This window comes from Epinephelus lanceolatus, chromosome 12 (genome assembly GCF_041903045.1).
Source record: "Epinephelus lanceolatus isolate andai-2023 chromosome 12, ASM4190304v1, whole genome shotgun sequence".
Taxonomy (NCBI): Eukaryota; Metazoa; Chordata; class Actinopteri; order Perciformes; family Serranidae; genus Epinephelus; species Epinephelus lanceolatus.
In genome coordinates, this window is record NC_135745.1 from 29,063,715 (window position 1) to 29,088,865 (window position 25,151).

Genomic DNA, 25,151 nt, shown 5'->3' on the forward strand with positions numbered 1-25,151 from the left:
TCCACCCAAATTAACCATTACGCCATTCAAACAGTTGAAATGGTACCAATTAATCACCAAAAATCATAACGTTAACAGTATTTTCCCATTAAACCAATGCTTATAACCCACTGGTGTGCATCTGCCCTCATTTTTACATGCTCTCCATTTAGGAAAATTATTTCATTAATTGTTCTTGATGTCACACAGCAGATTGAAACAAAAGTATTTCTATATTCTGTGTGTTCTTCCACACATTTCTCTTGAAGCCACCCATACCATTATTGAAGACAACCCAAAAGGTCAACAGCTCAAGCTTCAAGTATCATACCCCACACACAAGCAATTAATCTAATCTTTATTTTGAACTATTACGCTCAAGAAAGCAAAGCAGACAAGTTTTGTGGCGAGACCAGTTTTTTATTATTTATACAAATACAGTCATTCTACTTCAGAGGGATGAACCGAGAAGAGTGTGTAGCTCCAATACCGGGGCGACCGTGCTTGACTGGCTTGTAGGTGATGGAGAACTCACCCAAGTAGTGACCGCACATCTCAGGCTGTGGAGAGAGGAAACATGTTAGTGATGAGATTAATGGCTTAGGTCCAAGTATAGGTGTGTGTACAGGAATGTAGTCGCTGCTGATTGTAATCTGAGGTCTGACACGCAAAATGTACAATTTAGGCAGCTCTTAGAAATAAAAAGAATATCTAGAATTCTAATTAGGGCTTCTGACTGAAGAACTGAGGGATCAGTGTACTCTGCAAACACAACCATGCCATCAGATTGTCTGGTCTTGTAGGCAATGATTTCTCAGCACTATTACTTCGTAAAAACCTCCATAACAAATTTCAAGTTAACACCTATGTTTTAGAGTCACATATTTTACACACAGCATTCTTTTGGTCAAGATGTCCAACTTGTCTTGTACTTGGCATTTTCTTCACATAGTGAATATCTCAAATCAGATATAAATGGAAACCTTTACACAACACAGTCATTCACAAAGACATGCCCATCGCCCAAAATCATTATTCATGATGCATCCGTTTCCCAATGCGTAAAGGTTTCTCTCTACAACCTGTCATGTGTCTCAACTCGTCAACCACAGTTCTGTGTGTATAATGGAACCATCAGATAGTACCTGACCTGTCAAATCCCAATCTTCATCATCATACTGCTGCTCAATAAACAATTCATACACATCAAGATAAAAGTTTTCACAGCTTTAATGTTCTGCCCACTGCCGTGACATTAATTAACGGGAGATAATGGCTTTGTAGACAACATGCAACTCTGACAATGACAAGGAATTATGATGGAATGGCTACAAACTGAGACCAACTGCCAGAATATAAAAGCAATATAACCCCACTTTATAGCTCAGACACACTTTCCAAATGCACACATGGTTCCATTCATAGTACAACTGAGGGTCTGTGTCAGCCCCCAGCAGGAAATGGGAGGGCTGGGAGGTGAGCTTACGGTCCTACTGCCAACACTGGGTGAAACAAAAGACACTGCTGGACCCGGAGTGAATGTGTTGAATATCCAACTTAAAACTAATTTAACCTCAAAGCAGTGACTGCAGTTGGCTTGACTGTGGTGTTTTGGACTGGACTGGGCAACAACAGATTGGAGCCTGTGCAGCTAGTGTGCGTGGTCACTAAAAATGGGCTGCACATGGATGTTTGCATAGGGATCCAGGTAAAGGATGACACTTGCGCCACGTGGAACAAAGCGGCCCCTCACAGTCACACAGATGCAACAACTATAAGTCGGCCCTTATTGTGCTTTTTTTTTTTTTAATTCCTTCCCATGATGTTCTACATTTGACCTCAGTGTCAACTTTCATTGCAACTGCAAGCAACACCCTTTGACAAGAATGTGGCTAAAATAACAGGTTGTCTAACAGAGCTGGGGTTAAATGTACACTTAGGCTTTCTGAGCCCCTCACCTTGATTTCAACCTGGTTGAAAGTCTTGCCGTTGTACACTCCGACCATGGACCCGACCATCTCAGGCAGGATGACCATGTCCCTCAGATGGGTCTTCACCACCTCTGGTTTCTCCATGGGGGGAGCCTCTTTCTTTGCCTTGCGCAGGCGCTTCAGGAGGGACTGCTGCTTGCGGCGCAGGCCACGGTTCAGCCTCCTCCTCTGGCGGGCGCAGTACAGCTGCATCAGCTGCTCACTATAAAGACAAAGAGGACATCAATGAGGCCCCTAGCTATCTCTGAATAATAGTTGTGCATTGTACAATTTACAGAATAAGCTGTTGGAATATCTGCACAGTACTGGACTATATAGAAAAATAACTGTTACATGAATTATTAGTGACAAACTGTAGCAGCCCCTCTTCTCATTTCTCAGTTTGTACATTCTCAAATCCTTTCCTCACATCATAGTCCCAACACTTGACATGTGAGCAGAGGAGGCAAGCAAGTGACACGAGAGGGGAGTGGCAGCATCGGGCATTTAACAAAATGAGACATCTGCACTTCAGAGCTGTCATTTTAACACGTCAATTAAATATGATGTGTGGCACAGCTGCACCATCGCCTATGTGTCACGCCACTTTCATACATCACAGGAGCCGAAAAGACCTCCACAAATGATACACATATGCCTCTTCTCCAGATGCACTTTAGAAGTTGACGCATCCTTCAAGATGGCACACTCACACCGACCTCCGGGTCACAAGAAGAACTAAGAGGCACAAAACATCGAAATGAGACAAGCCCTAATGGTGCAGCGGCAACTATAGAGTTTTATCGTGTCATGTTCACTTTTGTGAGAGCCTGTGTAACTTGTGAATAAGGAATGAGTGATATGAGTGGTAAACTTTGATCTCCGAAATGGCACATCATCTCATGTGATGGAATGTGTGTAAATTTCTCATTATCAATTATAATGAAGGCCCAACAAAACATCCTTTTAGGGGCTGAGCACTGACCTTGGGCTGTCATTGACACATCTCATGTTCTGCATAAAGAGAGTCTGAGCTGCTGCCCTCTGGTAGGAAATTTAGAGTACCTTGTTGCAGATTGAACAGATTTAAAAATGCCTTCATACCTGTATATAGCAATTTTACATAATAGACAAAGACAGAAAAGCCACTGGATAATGATGACTGGTGTTTTTGTACCGGTTGCGACTATAATGTTGAGTTGTTGCATTTTATTGGCTGCAATATAGTTGAAGAACCCAAGACGTACAGTATTTCCCACTGTGTACAACAGTGTTAATCTCGACTTCATCACTGGCTAGAAAATTAAGAGTTTTGGCAAGCAGGATGTCAGTTTAACAGCAAGGCATGAAAAGCAGCACAGTGGCTCCAGCTGACCATCATGCAGCACCAGTTGTCAACCCCAGTAGTGTTTCACTCACTAGGACATGTCCAGGAGCTGGTCCAGGTCCACACCTCTGTAGGTGAACTTCCTGAAGGTACGCTTCTTCTTGATCTCGGTATCCGCCTGGAAAAGAGAGACATCATTCCAGCTAAGTATGTAGCGCGTACGGTTTTACTGACTAGCAAAAACTGTATTCGTTGCCACTTGTACACATCTACCAAACTACATATTAACCCTCGCTCAAGACCTACAATGCCATTAAATTATGTCATATTTAGCTACAAGTTCGGACTACTCAGAGACCCCGGGTTAGCTTAGCCACAGGCGGCCATAGCTCAGGCTAACACGGCGCTTTTAACATATTTATCTAAAATTCTGAGCAACAATATTCTCCTTATTAGTCAGGGAATGTGTGTAACAGTCGGATGATAAAGCCAGCTGTCATAATTAGTGACTTTATAGTTCAGATGCATGTAGATTGTATTTTCACTGCTTCACAATCGCTTGAACACCTACCATCTTGCCTGAAGTTCCGGGAGAAAAGAACGGGCAGAAATCTCGTTAGGCCTCATATCGCGAGATTTAAGGCAAACATCCGGTGGTGTCTTCCGGTAATGGTCCCCGTTGTGAACAGCAGGTGGTGCCGTTGCACAATAATTCCAGTTTTGTACAGCGTCGAGTTTCTGTCCAACGTGTCCCTTTTTATTATCGGGCCGATGAGTCTCAATGAAATGAAATGAAATAAAATGAAATAAAAAAATAAAATACATTCAATTAAATAAACAAAATAAAATGAAGGCATTTTAATTTTTGCACAAAACCTATGGTGTGCCTTGGATTTTTTTGAAGAAGACTTGCATTTTATCGCCTATTTTTTAAAATGAGAGTATATGTTACTCATGCAAGGAGTCCTTCACTAGATGGGATAAACGCAATACACCTGAAGTTTCCAAAGAGCACCTGTATGTGACTACTACTAAGACCCAGCGGTGCTTCTGCTCCTTTGTCTTCAAAGATAGAAAGTATTTTGATAAAGCATATATCCTATATATATATATATATATATATATATATATATATATATATATATAGTCAATTCAGGAAATATCTATTATATTAAAGAAAAATGGGAGTTGGAAGCAAATGACCTGAAAGTTAAGGTTAGGTGTTTTCTGAAGGGTCCTCACCATGATGCTGGGGAGGCTGTGAAATGATTGAGGATCATACACATATTTTTTGGGATTGTCCAAAACTGCAGAACAGGGAGATAACAGTCATTTTAGATGTTGATTTACGTTTGAATATCCACAGTATTATATGTTTGGATGTATACAGAAAGGTATACTTTATGGGTATCATTTGTATATCTAAATGGTACTTTGCAAAAAAGATGATAAAGGTTTCTTGATTGTAAAATCTGCTCACCACTGTGGAACAATGGACAAGAGGAGACTGAGATAGGCATACATGGAAAAATGACTGCACAACTGCAAATGAAGAAGGAAAGTTTTTGTATAGAGATGGACTCCGGTAATTCTGTACCGGACTGAATAGAAGAATAATTCTGCCTGTTTTTCTTTTCTTCTTCCTTTTTCTTTTTTCTCCTTTTTGCTATTCACTATTTTCATGACAGAATATTTTTTACTTCTTAAGAACTTTGATAACTAAAATGTTTGTATGTCATCAATGTATCTGTCTTAAAACTGAATAAAAACAGAAACAAAAACAACAAACAAGAAAGCTACAAGACCTCAAATAATCAGGGTAATTATATGTAATAAATAAAAACAAATGAGGTGTGTTATCTCTAGGTTTACATCTCCCTAATGTTGCCTGTATTTGTTTTTATTTTATGTTATTCTTTTTTTTTAAAAGATTATTTTTTTGAGCTTTTTGCCTTTAATATACAGGACACTGTGAAATGGGGAGACAGAGAAAGTGGGGGGACGACATGCAACAAAGGGTTGCAAGCCGGAGTCAAACTCGCGACGGCTACAGCAAGGCATCACCTCTATACATGGGGCACTATCTGGCACTATCCACTAAGCTACCAACGCCCCATTTAATGTTATTCTTATTTGTTATGTTTGATGTTGTTTCATATATGATGTTGCTACGATATATTTATTTCTCTGTATAATGTACTGTTATATTTGAAATATTATCATTAAAAATATAAATTGAAAAAAGCTGGCATACTATCATTAAAAAGAGTCTTAATGTAGCACAGTGTTAGTTCTAGGCCTACACTTTAGGAGGACAAAAAATGAGAACAAATAAACAAACAAACAAACAAAAGGTAAGTGGATGGTTTTTGCCAAACACATAGTTTCTTTTTTAACAAAATTATCAAGTAACTTTACTCAAGCAGCTGCTATTCCTAGGTGTAGATTTTTGTGGGGACACAGGAGACACGTACCCCTCAATATTTAAAGTATGTGCATTTATAGAATATTAACATATAATATTAATACAGAATATTTTCACTGCTTCACCTTGCTGTCAGATGGCCTTTTCTGACAGGGAATTGAAGCCTTTATATCAAAGCTACTAGACTCCATTTTCCTTACCATTTTACTTAGCGTAACGCTTAGTTGCTGGTCTACTGTGGCACCAATTTGTTAGTGAGTGGCCCTCACCCACAGCAGTTCATTAGTTAGCCTCTGTGCCTGGATTTTCGTTTTATCAAAGATAATAGCAAAACAACACATACATAAAATAAGCACAGCAGAAACTTCAGATTGGTTGGACCACCATGTTTCACTGTATAACTTTAAACATCACAGTTACAGCTGAAAATTACAACAGAAATTAACAAGTTTGCCAATTTTACACATCTCTGCAATTCAGATCAATTGCCAGTTTTCTACCCAGAAGTGATTGTTGTTGTTGTTAGCGTGACGTCACAGTGATCCAGTCTATACACCATTTCAAATTTGACAGCATCAACACTCTAAATGGGCTCCTTTATATTTCCTGTTGGAATGTTTGTTAATGCCGTACTGTAGCTGACAGGAAGTAAAGATGCACCAAAGCCAATGCAAGGAGTAATGAAACTGTTCATACAGACCGTTTCAAACTTGAAAAATGAAAATTCTAAATCCTTTTTATTTACTGTTGGAATGTTCTTCAGTGTATGTGAATGACATCAGCTGTCACTAAGTAGACGTGGACCAAGGAAACTAACATGATGTAGCTAACTTGAAGCAAACAGGGGCTTGAGTTATGTGCAGCTGACGGACAGAGACATGATGTGTTTGGAGACCAATGACGAAAATATACGCAGTTTGAAAAAAAACGTCAGTCAACATCATTTAATGTGTTTCTTTTGTTTTTTGTTTTGTTTCGTGGAAGGATTTTTCATTCCAAGGTGAAACAATGAAGATATGATAAGCTATACTGTGATTCGCAGTGCCTACCCCATTAACTTAAATAGAAGTGGCACCAAAGTCTGGCTCCAGTGTAAAACTCACTGCCTGACGTCATGACCTTTCTTTCTTTTATCTTCCTTGCTAGCTGAAAGGATGTAAAGAGGAGCCAAAGCTAATGTCCTGCCAACAGAGTGGCAGTGAAACAGTCCATACAGACCGTGTCAAACTTGAAACATAAAAGCTGTAAATGAGTTCCTTTGTATTTCCTGTTGGAATGTTCTGCAGTGTCTGTGGATGACATCAGCTGTCACCAAGTCAACATGGACCCAAGCTGTTGCATGGCAATGTAATAAAGTGAAACGGCCCATGAAGACAGAATGAGTGGCTACAGTGCTGTTGAAGTCATGCAATGACTGTGCAGAGACGCAAAGAGTGCAAATGTGGTTGATGTGGAAATGCTGACCAATCAGAGCAGATTAGGCTCTTTCAGAAGTAGGGGCTGTTTTGTAGAGACAGGCACCAAAATGGAGCAGCTCAGACAGAGGGTGAATATAAATAAATTCAGGGGTGTAGTGGTGAGTGACCTACCCATCTACTTAGTAGTACACCCACCTCATCAACTACCAGTACATCACTGGGTACATTAAGGCAGACAGAACATTGAAGCATGTAAACAAGCAGGGTTCTACCACACCAGACAGGACCCCAGGTGCAGGCTGGGCAACTCCTGAGACAGTTCAGCACATAACAGCAGGGTGTAAGATGCAGGCAGGAACAGCATAACCAAGTGGCTGGCATAGTGTACAGGCACATCTGCAGTGAGTATGGGCTGGAAGTCCCAAGGTCACAATGGAAGACACCTCCTAAGGTGGTTGAGAATGACCGAGCTAAGATCCTGTGGGACTTCCAGATCCAGACTGACACACTGGTGATGGCTAACCAACTGGACATTGTGTTGTTGGACAAACAACAGAAGAAGGCAGTGGTGATAGATGTAGCAATCCCGAGCGACAGCAACATCAGGAAGAAGGAACACGAGAAGCTCGAACAATACCAAGGGCTGAACAAGGAGTTATAAAAAATGTGGGGAGTCCTCGGGCTGTGACCCCCAAAGTGGGAGAGTGACTCCAGCAGATTCCACATACATCTGAGATCTCTGTCCAGAAAAGTGCAGTCCTAGAAACAGCCAACATAGTGCGCAGAACCCTCAAACTCCCAGGCTTTTGGTAGAATGGGGGATTGACCACAATGATGCTGAACATCGTTTCCTTTGGGAACTTTAAGGGTCAGTTCAGTGTTTTATTTTCACTTCCTCTTGTGGTGTCTAGCCATTGAAATAGTTTTGGTTTTATTAACCCAGGTCTTGAAATGTCATACCTGCCTCTGCTTCAATACAAGGGACACAAGATGGATTATTTAAAATTTTGAAGTATCTATTCTACTCTCAGACATCTCAAAACCTGGACAATAAACACCCAAACTATGTGTATGGCTCGATACCACAAGGCAGAAAGCAAGATTTTATTTAGTTTTTGCTTTTAACTAACCCTTTAAAAACATACTGCGTCTGTATTGTAAGGAAGTAATATGCAGTAGTGTGCAGTTGTTCAGTAATAGTGCAACTTGTGGACTGAAAACCCTTCCTGTTTGTTTTATCTCTGGTCAACTGGTTTATCATCTCATCAGTTATCATATGAATATATCTGATAAATATGCTTCCATGCAGGTACTAACTGATGTTTGTGCACTATCTTGACTAGACAAGACCTAAACAATAATTCACCGCTGCATTTTAACCGTTTGAAACATGGAAGGACATCATTTTCTTGTGCTGCATTCAGGTGCCTTTTAGCAAATATAAGTAGTGGGGGAAAAGGCAATGATCAACTTAGTCAGAAATGTCCCATAAATTGCAAAACAATAATAGATTTATAGTTATTAAAAAAAAACTAGAAAAAAGGAAAAAGCTTGTGAAATCTATTTTTGTAATTATTATTTCATTTTGGAATAATGTAAGAATTAGAATTTTTAAATTGCCTTTCCAGGTCATTTCCCTGTTTTTTTTTTGTTTGTTTTTTTAAAATTTTCTTAATTTCTCTCTTTTTTTTTTGCTAATGTCCTTGTTTTTAATTTCCTGCTAATTATTTGGGTCATTTCTTCTTTCGTTGCTCATTGCCTTTTTCTTTCTTAATTCTAAAAGAAACCAAGCCAATTTGTTCAGGTTTCAAAGGGTTAAGTGAGAAAAACCCATCCTCTGTGCCAAACATTTGTCTTATTACAAACCAAATCGACACGTTGTAATGGGTACACATCTTTATTACACGGTATTCACAAAAACAAACTTCTCAGTTCGTTTCTTTTTCCCACTGGCATATAGATTATTCCAGAGCATAAAGTATAGTCTAATACCAAATGTTATTCAGTCTAATACCAAATGCTATTCAGAGTCCAGATAGAAAACAACCCCATATCAAATCACAAATATGCATAAATAATAACCTTAAATGATCAAATATATTTGAGTGATTGGTTTGCTTATCAACCAATGTTTAAGCCTGATGAACTTAAAGGAACAGCGTGCAGGATTTAGTGGCATCTGGCGGCGAGGTCACAGATTGAAGCTGAGTACCCATCGTTTTCCAAACCTACAGCAGCCTCAGGTGGCGTTTGGCTCATCTGCTCTGTGCTACTGTAGAAACATGGTGGTGCAACACAGCAGACTCTCCCTATGTACAAATAAAGGGCTCATTCTATGCCAATAAAAACACAATGCTTAGTCTGAAGAGATGAACGTTATGAATGTTATATTCAATTCCTGCCAGTAGATCCCCCCTAAATCCCACACACACTGCACCTTTAAACATTACTCACTGACAGAAAAGAATCCAGTATTCTTGCTTGGAATGTTCAAATCACTTGTGTTATTGTATCCACTCCCCCACGGTCTTTAATCCAAAGAAAACAAGCTTAACTCCAGTTGGACTGGTTATAAAAACAAAGGAAATATTTCCTCCATTAGAAAAAGATGCAATGAATGAAAGACAAGACAGAATATGAAAAGGTAAGATTTGTTTGTTCTAGAAAAAAAAAAATTGTTCCCTCTATCCCTCTATTTTATTGACCAATACTGAGGGGTTAAAGAAGATACTGGAGAAGTAACAAACATATGTACATTCTCATTCACAGGAATCATGTTTTTACAGATGAAACAGCGATTACAGAGAAACACAAGCATGGGTGTTTTGATCATAACATGGTGCACTTACTTAAAAATGGTTTTAAAAAAAAAAAAAAAAACTCCCTATGTTTCACTTTAAGTTTCATGTTGCCCTTAAAAAAAAAAAAAAAAAAAAAAAAAAAGGAATCTCCCTTAATGTAACTCATGAGTCAGCAAAACAAAAAAAAGAATTGTAGGGCTTTGGCACATTAAAACAAAATCCCTGGGATAGAAAACTAGCCAAGCCAAAAATTTTGGCTTTTGTGGTCACGTTAAATACAAAAATCACAGAAATACAGTTCATCATGATATGTGTAACATTGGTTCTGCACAAATAGGGGTAAGAAAACAATTTCATACAATACTAAAAAGGATATAACCCCAAAAAAAGGTGCAACATCCTATGGGTATAAAAAATAAGCCCTCAAACCGGGCGCCTCAGGGGTTTCTTTCTGCAGAACATGCCTCCTTCAGATACTCTCTCTTCCTCAGCTCCCTCCCTCTAATAATCTGTCCCGTCCTCGTGGTACACCTCTTCTTCCTGGTAACCTTGGTACCCCTCGTCTTGGTAATCTGGGAGGTAGTCGCGGATGACGCCCGCCCCGTTTTGATTATCTGTACCCTCTGCAGCTGTAGGACAGTACTTGGCGTCACAGATCTGCCGCCCCAGGCCGAAGTTCTGGCCGCTCTGGTTGGCTCCGTCTTTGTAGCCCATCTGTAGGGACATGGTGCTGTTGTCACACTTGTCTGTGCCTGTCTTGAAGTCGTAAATGGCACGCCTTGTCCCTGGAGCCGTCATGCCAGCCTGTGGTAGACAGGGGACAGTTAAAATAAGAATAACAACAACATTTATGTTTAAAAAAAGTTAGACCGAATCACTGTGATGCCACTCTATCAATCAATCACTTCAGTTTAGACAACAATGGACAATTGATTTGAATTGTGGAGACGTACAATTGCCAAACTTGTTTATTTCTGTTGTCATGTTCAGCCCTGACTGTACCGTTTAAAGACATACGGTTAAACACTGTGGTCCGACCTATGTAGCATCTCTGCTGTGCTTATTTTTTTCACTGAGTTGCTTTGCTGGTGTTTTACAACACAGAAGCTGAGCAACAAACTTTTAGCCACCCCTAAAAGTATCTATTTAAGCGTGCCCTGTATTTGCATACTAACTGATGGAGGCAGCAGTAAACCAGTAACTCCAGTGTTCTGCTAAGTAAAATTACTGTTTTCTCAATAGAGTCTGGTGGCTTTGAGGTAATGGCTTCAGCTCCCAGAAGTCGGGGTCTGATGGCAAGATGACATGGTGAAAATACTAATATACCGTTCACTTAAACTTTTTTTTAAGTAGAACTTTTTTGTAGGTGGCTAAAAAAAAAAAACCCCACTTGAGGCAGCGTTCGCTCATTTTATGTACGTGATATGTTATTGTAAACAAATGTGATTCAGTCAGTATAACTTATTTTTCTTGTGTAAATTGAATCAATGTTTGTTCATGATTTACTTCAAGGTAGGAAAACCCCTGCATCACTGAGCAAACTCTTCTTCAGTTGGTTAGGTATTAGCCACTGAAAAAAAAAGGTCCACCCAGAAAACTCAATATCAGTTTAAGCGTACGCAATGCTCAAAAATATTTTCATTACTTTACCTCACCATCAGACTGCTATTTCCAACAGTTAGCAGAACGCTGGAGTTGCTGGTCTACTGCCGCCTCAATCACTTAAACCTGATTCATGGTTGGGCTCTTGAAACTTTTGAAGAGTGTCACTTGACAGAAATTTAACAGCTGTGCAACATTTTCAATTTATGCTTCACCGAAAGGTTTCAGTCGTCTTCATGGTAGACAGAGACCCTTGCATTTTTTTTACACTACAAGTATATTCCTGACACGTTTAGTGAAGCATAATCTGCATAGACAGCCGTTTAAAAATCACACATAAAGTTGTTTATTTTATTAACTGCGTGAGCGTCAGATTCCCCTCACTCAATACAGTCACTGAGAAATAAAAATCAGTGTATCGATAAATACAAACACTGATTTCTTCCTATGGTGCTCGCATCAAACTATTTTGGCTCAGTAAATGACTGCTGTCAGTCAGCCTGGCGAAGACAGTTAGGCTGGCCCATAGATTCATAATGGGCTGGGCTCCATGGCTGCGATAGTAAGACTATCACATTGCACAACAAAATTTGATGTCCACTACATAACAAAATTCTCCAGGTGTGAGACATGGAAGTTAAGGTATGCGTGACACCTTTTTCCCGTCGAGTGACACACTTAAGTGGCATGCACACAGCCATAAATCAGAGCTTAGTGAGAAAGATAAAGCGGTAAAATTGTTCCAATTATAACATATGCGTAAACTGATAAATCAGCTCTACTCGTACAGAAGTTAAGCAATGTAGTGCTGTGGACAGGGGCCATTGTAAAATGTATTTTAAGCCACCTTAAAAAAAAATCTAAGACACTGGCAAAGCAACACAGTGAATCAAATAGGCAAAGCAGAATCCAGGACTTTTCGGCTTCCTACAAGACTAAACATGACTCTAGATTACAGCAGTGGAAGGGCAGAGTGTAAGTGATGCCCCGAGGCTTATTTCCACTGGAATCCTATAATTATGATTTCATGAGAAGTTGGAAATATGTTGCAGTACCTGGCTCGCCCCCTTGTTGGTTCCCATTTGCAGGCTGATTGTTGTCTGGTCCAGGGGGGTCTCCTTGACATTGGGGTCATATAAGTGCCTCCTGGTGCCATATGCTGTCATACCGGCCTGACTAGCACACTTGTTGGTCCCCATCTGAAGACAGAAGCACCACAATAAATGGCTGTTTTGCAAAACAAAAGCTGCTGCACTTTTATGATAACAGGCAGCAGTGAAATGTTGCACAACATCGACAAGAATGGAAGGGTTGTTTATGTAACCGTGACACTGGGCAAACATATACTTCACACTCAGCTGTGACTAACACTCAAGTGAAGTTGTAAACAGTAAGTTGTATGGTTAGCTTTTTTCTCACTGTGCAAGTAGCCTTCATATCTACCCCACATATTTCATGGCGCCGGAAACAAAAACAAAATAGAGAAGCTTGAGAGGCAGTGAGAACAATGAGCAGCATTAATACTGAGGTATGCTATGCCTGACATGAGATCATGACAAAGTCCGGTTTTGCAATAGTTTCGACACATGCTGCAGTGAGCTCAGCTTCCCAAGCAGGTCAAGTGTCTCAAGATCAAATTAAGAAGCTGACTTTTATGGCGTGACATTTCTCAGTCATGTCAAATACCCCTTTTTCCTTTACTGACAATCCCAATCAATATTCTGGGAATATTTTGTCTGCTCACATTTGATTATTTCGTCACCACAGCCTTGAGTATCACTGTTCCAACGGTCATGTGACATGCTGACTGTAAATACAGGGCGATTGTCAAGAGCGTTAAGCTTATCACAGATAAGAGTTAAAAAAAACAGAACTGCTGCTGAGTCTTCGCATTTTAAACCCTGCTGCTCACACAGGAATCTAAAAACAAACAAAACAAAAAACAAACTGTACCTGTAGGCCAATGACGGCCTGTCCAGCCTTCAGCTTCTCATCATCAAACATCCTCTCATGCCTGGCAGCGTACTTCACCCCAATGTCCACCCGTGACTGGCAGCCCTTGGTCTTGGCCTGAGAGGAAACAAAGCGTAGATGGTTGTCAATGTAGAAATACTAACATCCAATCATTCGTAATTATAATAATAATAATAATAATAATAATAATAATAATAATTTAACTTTCTATGACGTAGCTGGAAGGAAACCATCACTCCCACAACAAGTAGCTGATTTTCAAGTCTCACCATGCTAGCGAGCGCAAGCAGCGTTGTCTGGACTTGCGTCATGTTGCCATTCTCAAACAGGTCGTTGGCTTCAAAGATGTCATGAGGCTTCAGGCCATATGATGTGATGGCACTGATGAAGTTCGTCAGGTTCTCCAGCTGAAACCACACCAATTAAAAACAAGATCAACAATGTGTGTGCAGGATTTAGAATGACGGAGATGTGTATTAATAGGAAGCAGTCCTGTACAGGGTGTACACAGCCATAGCAAACTTATATTTAACACTTTAAAGATAATTTTTAACCAAATTTAAGACTGATTTTTGGATAAATCTGCATTTATTCAAGTATAGTTATTAGAGCGAGTGGGTTAATCTACATTTTGCCAACAGATAAATGCAGTATGAAGTAAAAAGACAGTGTAATATGTTCAGTGGTAGGTTTAAAGATTTGTAACATCAAGCAGAAGAGCTTGATTCAGTTTGACAAGAAATCAAAAGATGGATAAATGAAATTAGATAAACTGTTTGTGGCAGTTAAGTTCTTAGAAACTCAAATTCAATGCAATTCAACGACTCATAAGGCCTCATATTTATAAAATTGAATTAAGACTTCATAAGGCGCCACAGACACCCTGTTGTCGCTGTAACAACAGTTTGTGCTTGCAACGCTAAGAAGGTCTTTACTATCTCTACCAGTGTTTACTGTGACTGGCTGCACCTTAGGAAAGAAACCAGTTTCAGGAGCGGCTCTAAGCTCGTCAGTAAAAGCAAAAGAAGTTGCCACTGCCAGCATAACATGTATCACCATGACCGAGCATGGTTCAGTGTGCTAACATCCCAACTGGTAGAAAACACTCAAAGCACAAGACGACAGCACAAGATAATATTTGTTCACTATGTACAGAAGCAAGACTCAACCTGTGTGTGATGTCATCACCAGTGTCAGTAAAATGAACCGCTGCAACTAGGCAATAATTATATTATGTAATACAAAACAAGAAACCTGATCCGAGATTTTGGCTTAAAAATACTTCAATGGTCAGTTTAGCTGTTTGGCTTCTAAAGATTTCTCATCTAGGGTTGGGTCAAAGATTGAAAGTTGTCCTCCCTCAATGTTGAACAGGTGATTATGGCTCTGAGGTTCTAACAAAGGACACTTATTGTGCTGCACCCTCACTTGGTTAAAAAGCATGTGTCATCATCTAACTCACCTGATGCCAGTTCAGCGCTGATTTGTTGACCTTTTTCACAGAGTTTGGAGCAAGTTTGTTGATAAGACTGTGAAGGAAAAAAAGAAAGAATATAATTAAGTTTTCCAAACCACTGTGCGTAATAAAATGGATGATCAGGGCTTTCATGGTGCAGCAGGGTAATGGACAATATGTGATCTCTGCTTACTCGCACAGAATGACTCCATTCTTCAGGCCTTTCTGGAAGTCGGGGCCGATGCTAGCACCAGTGATGTCTTCGATCCAGATCCTCAGCTCCTCCTCTTTCTGTAGGTCATACTTTTGTGCGATCTGGTTGGGCAGAAAGGTCATAGGTCACATTTGTTCAATAATAGCCCTGCTTGGTTGCTGCAAAAAGTTGGTATTGTACCATTTAATGACAGTTTGGAACATGTCCTGCCATGTTTGTAGCTACAAAAGTGGGTGATTTTTAACAATAGTTTGGGTCATGTCCAGCTGTGTTTGTAAAGACAAATGCAGGTGTTTTCTAACATATCTGGCTGTTTTTGTAGCGACAAAAGCGGGTGTTTTTTTAACGATAGTTTGGGACATGTCCTGCCATGTTTGTAGCTAAAAAAGCGGGTGATTTTTAGTAATAGTTTGGGTCATGTCCAGCCGTGTTTTTAGCAACAAAAGCGGGTGTTTTTAATGATAGTACGAGCCATGTCCAGTCGTTCTAGTAGCGGCAAAAGCTGGTGTTTCTTAATCAATGGTTCAGGGCATAACTATCCACTCTTGTATCGACAAAAGACGATGTTTTTTTAATTGAAAGTTCAGGGCATGTCTATCCGTTCTTGTAGCAACAAAAGCGGGTGTTTTTTAATCAACAGTTCGGAGTATGTCCAGCTGTTTTTGTGGAGACAACAGCCGGTATCTTTGATGATAGTTCAGGACCTGTCCCACCATGTCTGTAGTGGCAAAAGTGGGTGTTTTTTTAACAATAGTTTGGGTCATGTCCAGCTGTTTTTGTGGTGACAAAACTGGGTATTTTTAAGTCAAAGCATATTTTCCTGACCCTACCAAAGTGTTTTTCATGTCTAAACCTAACCAGAGTTGTCACAATATAAAACTGAAGTTTTAATCTGCTGCACATGAAACCTACTAATGTAACATATCTGTGGTTTTCAGAAACGTACATTGCCAACATTTATTCTGGCAGTCGGATTGAATAGCCAGTAGGTGATTTGTTACAGAGTTTGTCACAGACTTCTTCTTTGTTACCAGAAGAAAAAATGATCTTCCTGTCCCGAGTGACCTCCCACTTGCACACTCCCCACTTTAAGAATTTCATAAAAGATACCGATAACTAAGCTGCAACCACAACATGTTATTTTTCCACAAGTTTATTATGACTGCACGAGATCAGGTTTCATGGTCACCCCTGAATTTCCCTTTGCCTCAGTGTAGCATGCTACGTCTACAGAGGGGACTTTTGTCTTCTACATTCCTCATAAATAAAAGGTGACACCGATGACCTGACACACACATGCGCGCACACACACACACACACACAAGGATATCCTGTTTGCTAAACAGCTCAATTCTGCACTGAAACACAGGAAGGCAGTGGCTGAAAGTAGGAGGGAGGGGAGCGTTTTAAAGGGCTTAACATGGCACAAAGATTGACTTTCTTGTGAAGGGCGTCACTGTCGAGGTGTTACTTTGATTAACAAGCTCTTTCTTTGATTGACGACAGAGGCATGAGAGACATGCTACACCAGCTCTGAAAGAGGCCATTCAGGAAGTGCATTATGGTCACGTAAACAACAGATTTACGTCCGGTGTGAGACAAACTGGAAAGCAGAAATGAAAGAAAAAGGAAAAAATGAGTGACTAAACTTGAAACAGGTATAGATTTCTTCTCCTCCAGTAAAGGATAAGGTGTTGACTGAGCTCCGTGCAAACCCACAAGCAGCCAACAATCCTTCTCTGTCCCGAGGGCAATGAGACGCCGTACCGCAGAGTTCAACCTACCATATACATAGAAGTTAGCTGCACTCAGCTCACAGCTGGTTGTACTCTTAAGGAATGTCTGTCTTCTAATTACATTTCCTTCATACGGTTATCCCCATATTAAAAAAAAACACTCGCCATTTTAATTGCCCGCAAAGAATCCTACAGATGTAATTTGCAGAGACAAGCTGAACGCAAGGAATTTACCCCACAGCGGTTGGATAAAAGAGCTGAATGAAGCAGCGAGGGAGCTGAGTGCTGAGTGCCGGTCCAATGAATGAACACAGACCGCTGCTCACTGCAGTTGGTCAACTTTAAATTCACCGTTCAAACTCATGATTTTCTACATCTATAAAGCAAAAGTTAAAAGGCAGTTATGGACCGGTGTTAAGCCTTGGATTCCTCACATTTCATGGAGGAGGCTATGTCACCGCTGGCAGGAAATACCATTCAAGCCAGCATTTCTTTACCCCCCTCCGCTTCAAGGACATCGCTGTTAACAGACAGAGGAAATCTAAATGTTTTCTTTACGTCCGGCACATGTTGTTCTGTAGAGATTTGAGGAGGGCATGACCGTTTATTTTCTACACAAGGGCACAGTCAAGGACTGCAAATTAAAAAAAATAAATCAGCTGAAAGCAAGTTAAAGAATAGTTGGAAGAGGCACCACTACGGGACCCCTTATTAAACAGCATGGCCAGTTGTTCCCTCGCCAAAAGTTAGTCTAAATTTGGAGCGCAATTAAGCCCTGTTCCTGACAAGCTATGCCAACATAGCCAATACCAATGAATGCCTTAAGTCGTTGTCTAGTTTCAAAAGATACCACTACCTTCATGGTACATTAAAAACTGGACAAGCCACAGCCTCTTACAGACAGTGAAGTCCCCCACCAATTATTTTCGCTAGGGGGAGGCCCTGGCCACCCTGATACAGTTGTTGGCCCGACCACTGCCCCCCTAAAGCGAAAACTGGAGGCCAACACTGCTGTCTTCAAGAGGCTGTGGCTTGTCCAGCTTCTAATATAACATGAAGGTAGGGGTATTATTTGAAACTAGACAACCTCAGGCATCCATTCAAGGTTCCGACACATTTTCATGGAAAAATTTCTGAACTTTTCAATGACTTTAACATGAAATTTCCATCCACCTTTCACAATGTATGAGCACACGGACAGAACTGAATAGTCCACTGTACTCCAAATGTTAGTTACTGTATCATAATTATTGTGTAAAGTAAACAAAACGTGACACGTCAATGCATATTACAGCTACAGGAAATAAATTTGCCGTCATGTTACATTACATTATCTAAACACAGCAAAATTCCATGATTTTTCCAAACTCTCAAAGGATTTTACTCAAACCACGACTTCTCAAGGCTTGAAAATTAAGATTCAAAATTCCATGACTTTCCCAGGTTTTTCCATGACCATGGGAACCCTGTCCATTACTACCACGTTGGCATAGCTTGTCGAGAAGGGGGCATTCATGCAGTGTCGGAATAATCAGAAAAATTAGTTCTTGACTGGGAAAATTCACGTGAATGCCCCCTCAAGTTGGAAAGTTGGCAAAAATTTTGGCACACCAGTTACTGAGCCGACGTCACATATGTAGAATCATGACGGCCGAAAGTAAATGCTTGGTTGATGATGATAAACTTTATTTACTCATATACTGCATGTCAATGTTTTGCTGATATGCAATTTGTAACATGGTATTAGGTTGTAACCATTAGTTACTGTCAATGTAGAATGACCTAGATTAGATAAAAAGTTATTTATTAGCATTAGTCTGGTAAAGCAATATTTCAGTAGTATTGTGTTATTTTGCCGTTTAAACTGTTTACTTTGAACTTAAAGTCACACAATAACATACAAACACAAAAAAACTGATTGGAGCAGCAGGAGACCAACAGCTCGTGTTCAGTGATCTAAAATTACTGTTTTTCTAAATGGAGTTTGGTGCCTTTAAGAAGAGCCTAGACGGGGAACTGAAGCTGTTGGCGGCTTCCCTGTCTGACAGAAAGGTAAGTGAAAATAGTGCTGATACTCTCAATATAGCATTTTTTTTTTTTAGTTGGGACTTTTCAGGTGGCTAAAATATGTTTCGTTGTGGACCCCCATCCACAGAAGTACACTGCTTCGCTTCCACTTCGGACCGCAGCCTGTTTCTCCAAACTGGTGGCGTGCTGACTGACATCTACTGTTTGGAATAGACTCACTATGGATAAGTATCACATACAACCCTACTTCAAAAAATCTGAACTGTCTCTTTAATATGCACAACAGATTAGTAATATTAAGTGTGAAATACGAAACCAACATATGAGTGTACGATTCCTTAACTCTCCAATTGACATGAATTCCGTTACGGCTTTTGATTTTTTCCAGTGGGCCCATCTGGGCACCCCCATGAAAGATTTCTGGGGGCGCCACTGCTGGTAGGTATGAGCAAAACCTTTATGTGTATTTTAGAAAAGCTGCAGCTTATAATGTATTCCCCTCTTAGTAGATAAGGGGAACAAAGCACAGAAGTAGTAATGGTCAAGATGAAACTAGTAATAACGCAATGAACAGTAATACACAGTGACAGCACATTTTAAAAGGAAAATCCCATCCTCTCTCTCTCTCTCACACACACACACACCACAGATCATCAGTGTGAGACACAGTAAAAACGTGGTCAAGTAATCTCCAGCATCAACCTGGTATTTTAAGTGGATCCGGGTGTGCAGGCAGGTCAAAATAAACAAGGTGCTTTCCTCATTAAGGCCACACTCACAAAGTTACACATTACCGCAGACAGAGAGGGGTCACTTTGGAGACATGTTTGTTTTGTGGGACTTCAGTCTGCACAGAGACTGATCCTGCAGGGTAAAAACTAAAATAAAGACCCAAAGTCAGAAAGAAAGACACCTCCCTGCACTGACAGGTCATGATTTGAGCGAGGGCAACTTTTCTTAAGAGAAGCAGCACGACATCTAACTTACCACAAGGGGGGAAGGAGAGACTATTCACGCTGCGTAAAAGACGCAATAAAAAGACGCATAGAGAAGGGGGATAGTGAGGATGTATGATAATCCAGTCCCAGGACTAATAGATGAATTACATTATCTGCTAATGCGGGTCACAACGCCGGTCAACAGGCTGCACGGGGAATAGAAAATTCTGGAAACGGGGATAACGAATTTGCCACAACGACACACTTCTTTGCCAAGAGGGACAACGCCCATAGGCTGTATTTAACTTTGTGTCCTACACCGGGGGAAAAGCAATCTGCTTTTCAACATGCACAAATAAAATATGAATATACAAATTTGCAAAAAGATTCAAACTCAACGAAAGTTTTTGGAAAGTTATAAAGTCTGTTTATGATTTAAAAAAAAATCACTTTTAAATCTCTTCACGTCGTTTTTTTCGTTCACCTGAATACCTGACCAGAGCACGCGTATCAAAATGGAGGCCAGGTGACTCCGATGCTCGCGGGAAGCACAGTGAGAGGAAGATGATGATGAGGAGGAAAAGTTCTGTACAACTTTATGTGATGTGATTAAATAAATATATATGAACACCTACCTTGTTTTTGACTTCCGCTGATAATCCGTAGGCAGGTCCCTTGTTGAAATTAGCCATTGTCAAAGAATTGAGAAGTTTCTATCTGGGCTGGGAAATAAAAGACGGCTCGTCGAGAACACTGTGCGCTAAATAATTTTCGACTTTCTCTTCCAATGAAACTTCGGAGTGAAATAAATACTTCCTTTCTCTTTTACAGCCGCCAATTAGAGCGCTCCCACGGTTTCTGCCAAAGAGTGTCGACACAAGAGTCAAGATAGTTCCCTGCTGATGCTTCACTGCAGGGGCGCGGAAACTTATACACGCAGCTCACTGGCGTGTTTGTGGGAGGATCCCTAATGAATTTCATTTGTATCATCATGCTATGTTTCTGCCAATAGCCCATAAATCCTGCATGCTGTATTTGAGCTATTGACATGTACACTCACTGACCACTTTATTAGGTACACCATGATAGTACCATGTTGGACCCCTTTTGTCTTCAGAGCTGCCTTAATTCTTGGTGTCACAGATTCAACAAGGTGCTGGAAACACTCAGAGATTTTGGTCCATATTGACACGATAGCATCACACAGTTGCTGCAGATTTGTGAAGTGCACATCCATGATGTGAATCTCCCGTTCCACCACATCCCAAAGGTGCTTTATTGGATTGAGATCTGCTGTCATGTTCAAGAAACCACTTTGAGATGATCTGAGCTTTGTGACATGGTGCGTTATCCTGCTGGAAGTAGCCATCAGAAGATGGGTACACTGTGGTCATAAAGGGATGGACACGGTCAGCAACAACACTCAGGTAGGCTGTGGAGTTTAAATGATGCATGTACTAGGGCTCGTCATAATAGTGTGCACTGGGACCTGTTGTAACTTCCTTAGCCACTGGCCAGAGGCGTTACGCTTTTGGATTGTCCGTCCCATTCTTGTAAACACAATATCTCAGGAATGCCTTGAAGGGAAAAAAAAAAATTCAGAGTAGTCACAAACATCCACTTGGACTTGACAATGAACTCATTAGATCTTGGTGATAATCGGTCAAAGGTCAAGATCACTGTAACCTCTTCTCTCTCATTCTTGTGAATGCATTATCTCAACACCTTTTTACAAACTTGGCACAAATGTCCGCTTGGACTCAAAGATTAACTAATTTGATTTTGTTGATCAAAGGTTGTGGTTAACGTGACCTTGTATCTTTCTCGTTCCCATGATCATAACATCTCAAGAGGGCCTTGAGGGAGTTTCCTCAAATGGTAGGCCTACACATGTTCTAAATATTGAGGGGGACATGTCATCTGTGTCCCCACAAAATCTTTGCCTACAGTTTTTAAAGCCTTCTCAAACAACGCCAGGAATAAGAATGTGAGGAGGAAAATGATGATGCTTTTCTCCTGTTTATCATTTAGTTAGAGAAAAAAAAAATAGTCCAATGTAAACACATTCTCATATTGCTATATGTGAAGATTTCAGGGGGTACACAGGGGAAATGTCCCCCTTCATCTCAGGAACATGTGCATTTGTTGTCCCCTCGCCCAATGAAATAATAAGAGTAGCAGAGGACTTTTATTTTAATTTAATTAAAGACATTTCCAACATAAATTGATGCAAAAAAGGGTAAAAATGATGCTTGAACATTCATTAGAATGCAGGAAATTAAGTGTTTGGCACTCAAAATTTCCCGGGGAAAGACCCCAAATCCCCCAGATCCTAGAAAATAAAATAAAAGCAACACACACCAGATGCATAATGGAGAGCTGTGTCATTTGTCACACATGAATGTATGCCCACAGCACATAGCAGACATGTTATACAGACAGAGGAAGAGCAATGCAGACAGCAGAGTGAAAATAATCACATTTCCCCTCATGGATTAATAAAGTATGTCTTAAATCCTTTAATAAATCTATAATTTTCTGCAAAACTGACACATTGAGCTTGATTAAGTACACGTTATATACTGTGCAAGCTCAAAGAAAGTCATTATAGAGTTATAGCTATCATACATTACAGGCTTTATAACCCTACACTCAAACAACTTCATAGAAACCACCCCTCCATCCCTTATATAACAGCTGCAGCAATCCCGGAAGTGCGCAGCAGACCTCCTCTTGTTCCTCCTGTGTACTCTTTGGTTATACGCTTCGTTAATCGATCCTAGACTCCACCTTTCCCCTTCTCTTCCTTAGATCGCGATTGACATCAAAAACTCCTTATATGGAAGGAAACTTCCCAAATTCCTGAATAGTGGGAGTGCTCCACGGGTCCCACCCTGCATACCAGACGTGCAGCGGACGAGACGAGTTGTCGCACTTTTTTGAGTCACTGTCGAAAAGGGAGAGAGGGGTAAAAAAAAAAAAAGTTTCGAGGAACTAAACTCAGCACAATGAGCTACTGGGGTGACGTAATGTCGGTGCTATGAGGCTTTAGATAACAGACACAGCTTCCCTTCACACGCCAGGATCTGTGAATCTGTTCAGTCATATCTGGTTTACAGCAGTTCACTTGGCAGGATTGAGTCCTTCTTTATATATTAATGAATCAGGTTATAATTTAACCAGATTGAGAGTTGAGAGGACAGATTGCCTTTTTCTTTCTCTTCTTTCAGCTCCACACACAGAAACAGCATGGTGCTTTTTCTGTTAATGCAAAGCAATGATTTTAAAACAGAAGAGCACTTGAAATGTATTTCCTCTCACAATAACACTTTAAAACTCCCTTTTCTGTCAATAAAGCACCGAACATTACACCACACTTTCTGACAGGAAGCCCAGTAACTGTGACACATACCCAGTTGTTTGTCCAGGCCAGCCATAATCTAGTTAAGGACAACAGGGCCATTGATAAAGACAGAGCTACTGACTACTGGGCAGTCAAGTAAATTAACTTGGACACTAGTGACCTTTAAAACTGACATTTGTTTCAGCAAGACTGCATCTGTGCTGCATTTAGTTACGTCTCCAACACCTGAAATAATATGTTGGGGATTAAAGGGATAGTTCAACCCCAGAATCAAAAGTTCATATTTGTCTTTTTACCTGTAGAGCTGTTTATCCGTCTAGATTGTTTTGTTGTGAGTTGCAGGGTATTGGAGATATCAGCCGTAGAGGTGTCTGATTTCTCTCCAATATAATGGAACTAGATGGCACTCGGCTTGTGGTGCTCAAAACACCAAAAAATCTATTTGAAAAACTCAACAGCAACATCTCTTTCTAGACGTCATGACCTGGTTACTCAAGATAATCCACAGACTATAGGCCTGTTTTCACCGCAGGAACTTCGGGGTAAAATTACAGGGCCGGGGCCATTGGTGCGTGTCTCCACCGCAGGAACCACCCCCGAAGGACAGAGTTCCAGAACTTTTACAGGGGCTAAACAAGTCCCTGCCTCGGAGTAGGTACTCAGAACAGCCCCGAGAGAGTCCTGGCTGGGGCTTGGGGTTTACTTGGTGCTGATTGGATATACTCAAGGTGGAATGTGACGTCAACAGAGAGCAACAAAATAGCCGGCATTTTTAAAATTTAGCAGACAAGAGTTAGCTTGTTCATAGCTTCCACTGCCATGTAAACAAACTCAATAACCGGTCCGTGAAAAAAATATTTTTTTCCGGCAGATATCTTAGTTACAACATGATTGAGCTAGCAAAGCAGTTTTGTGTTGCTATGTGTGGTATTTATTCAGTTTTGGGAAATCAAGATGTCTAGAAAGCATCAGTAGCTGCAGCTGACAGGGACAGCTAACAGCAGCAGCAAAGCTAACATCAGGACGTCATCTGTTAAAAGCCTCCTGTTGTCGGAAACGACATGAAACTGCTCAATCATGTTGTAACTAAGACATCTGCTGGAAAAAATATTTTTTTCACCGGCCACTTTGTGAGTTTAGTGAGTTATTACAGACACCGCTATCGGCTAACAGCTAACAGCGTCCCTACGCCACTACGTCGCCCCGGTCAAAATGGTTGCGCAACGATTACATCACATCCAGAGCCCGGTAACTTTACAGGAACCATCCGCGTACTCTGCTCTCTCAGTGGAGACACGGTGGTTGAGAGGGCCGAGCGAGAGGACGTTCCTGTAGTAGTTCCTGCCCCCCAAATAGTACCAGGAACTTCTTCAGTGGAAACAGGCCTCTTGTCGTGAGCAGTTTCATGTAGGAACTATTTTCTTTTTACAAAACTAAACCCACCAACCATATCACCTCAAAGGTAAGGTACCATGTTCTTTCAAGGGTACCGACCAAATTATGTCTGTACTACTGAGTACTGATTGACCTGAGAACGCATCTGGGTAAGAATGAAGGGTGTATACAAGAGTCAGAAGTGCCACCCGGCACCCTGAAGCTGTGAATTCAGCCACAGATCATGTAGGAACTATTTTCTTTCTACCAAACTACATGCATGGATGGATTACTGAACGGGTCTAAGGTTGGAGATCTACTTGCTTTCAACTACAGATTGCATCACCTGCATCTGTTTGGAGTGTTTATTGTTCACGTCCCCAGAAATTAATGCAACGTGTCCACAAGATGTAATACCCACACATCGGGGTTGGGAGAATGAGAGAAAGAAAGTCAACATTGTCAAGATATGGTTTATACAAACCATCTGTGACTGCGCTGCGGGCACTTTTTGTGCCATGAGTCACATTGATCTCAGAATTAAC

General features: G+C 40.7%; 2 protein-coding genes across 2 annotated transcripts; both read right to left on the reverse strand.

The window, feature by feature from the left end:
* Positions 1-378: 378 nt before the first annotated feature.
* rps15 (ribosomal protein S15) lies at positions 379-3,986 on the reverse strand. The gene is made up of 4 exons (XM_033649654.2): positions 3,848-3,986; positions 3,369-3,454; positions 1,938-2,172; positions 379-539 (listed from the first exon to the last, which is right to left on the reverse strand). The coding sequence occupies exons 1-4, from the start codon at positions 3,848-3,850 to the stop codon at positions 426-428; spliced, it is 438 nt and encodes a 145-aa protein (XP_033505545.1). The 5' UTR covers positions 3,851-3,986; the 3' UTR covers positions 379-425.
* A 5,014-nt stretch (positions 3,987-9,000) lies between these two features.
* cnn2 (calponin 2) lies at positions 9,001-20,673 on the reverse strand. Its single transcript, XM_033651288.2, has 7 exons — positions 20,504-20,673; positions 15,146-15,267; positions 14,959-15,025; positions 13,766-13,903; positions 13,476-13,592; positions 12,578-12,721; positions 9,001-10,724 (listed from the first exon to the last, which is right to left on the reverse strand). The coding sequence occupies exons 1-7, from the start codon at positions 20,558-20,560 to the stop codon at positions 10,422-10,424; spliced, it is 948 nt and encodes a 315-aa protein (XP_033507179.1). The 5' UTR covers positions 20,561-20,673; the 3' UTR covers positions 9,001-10,421.
* Between the last annotated feature and the right edge of the window lie 4,478 nt (positions 20,674-25,151).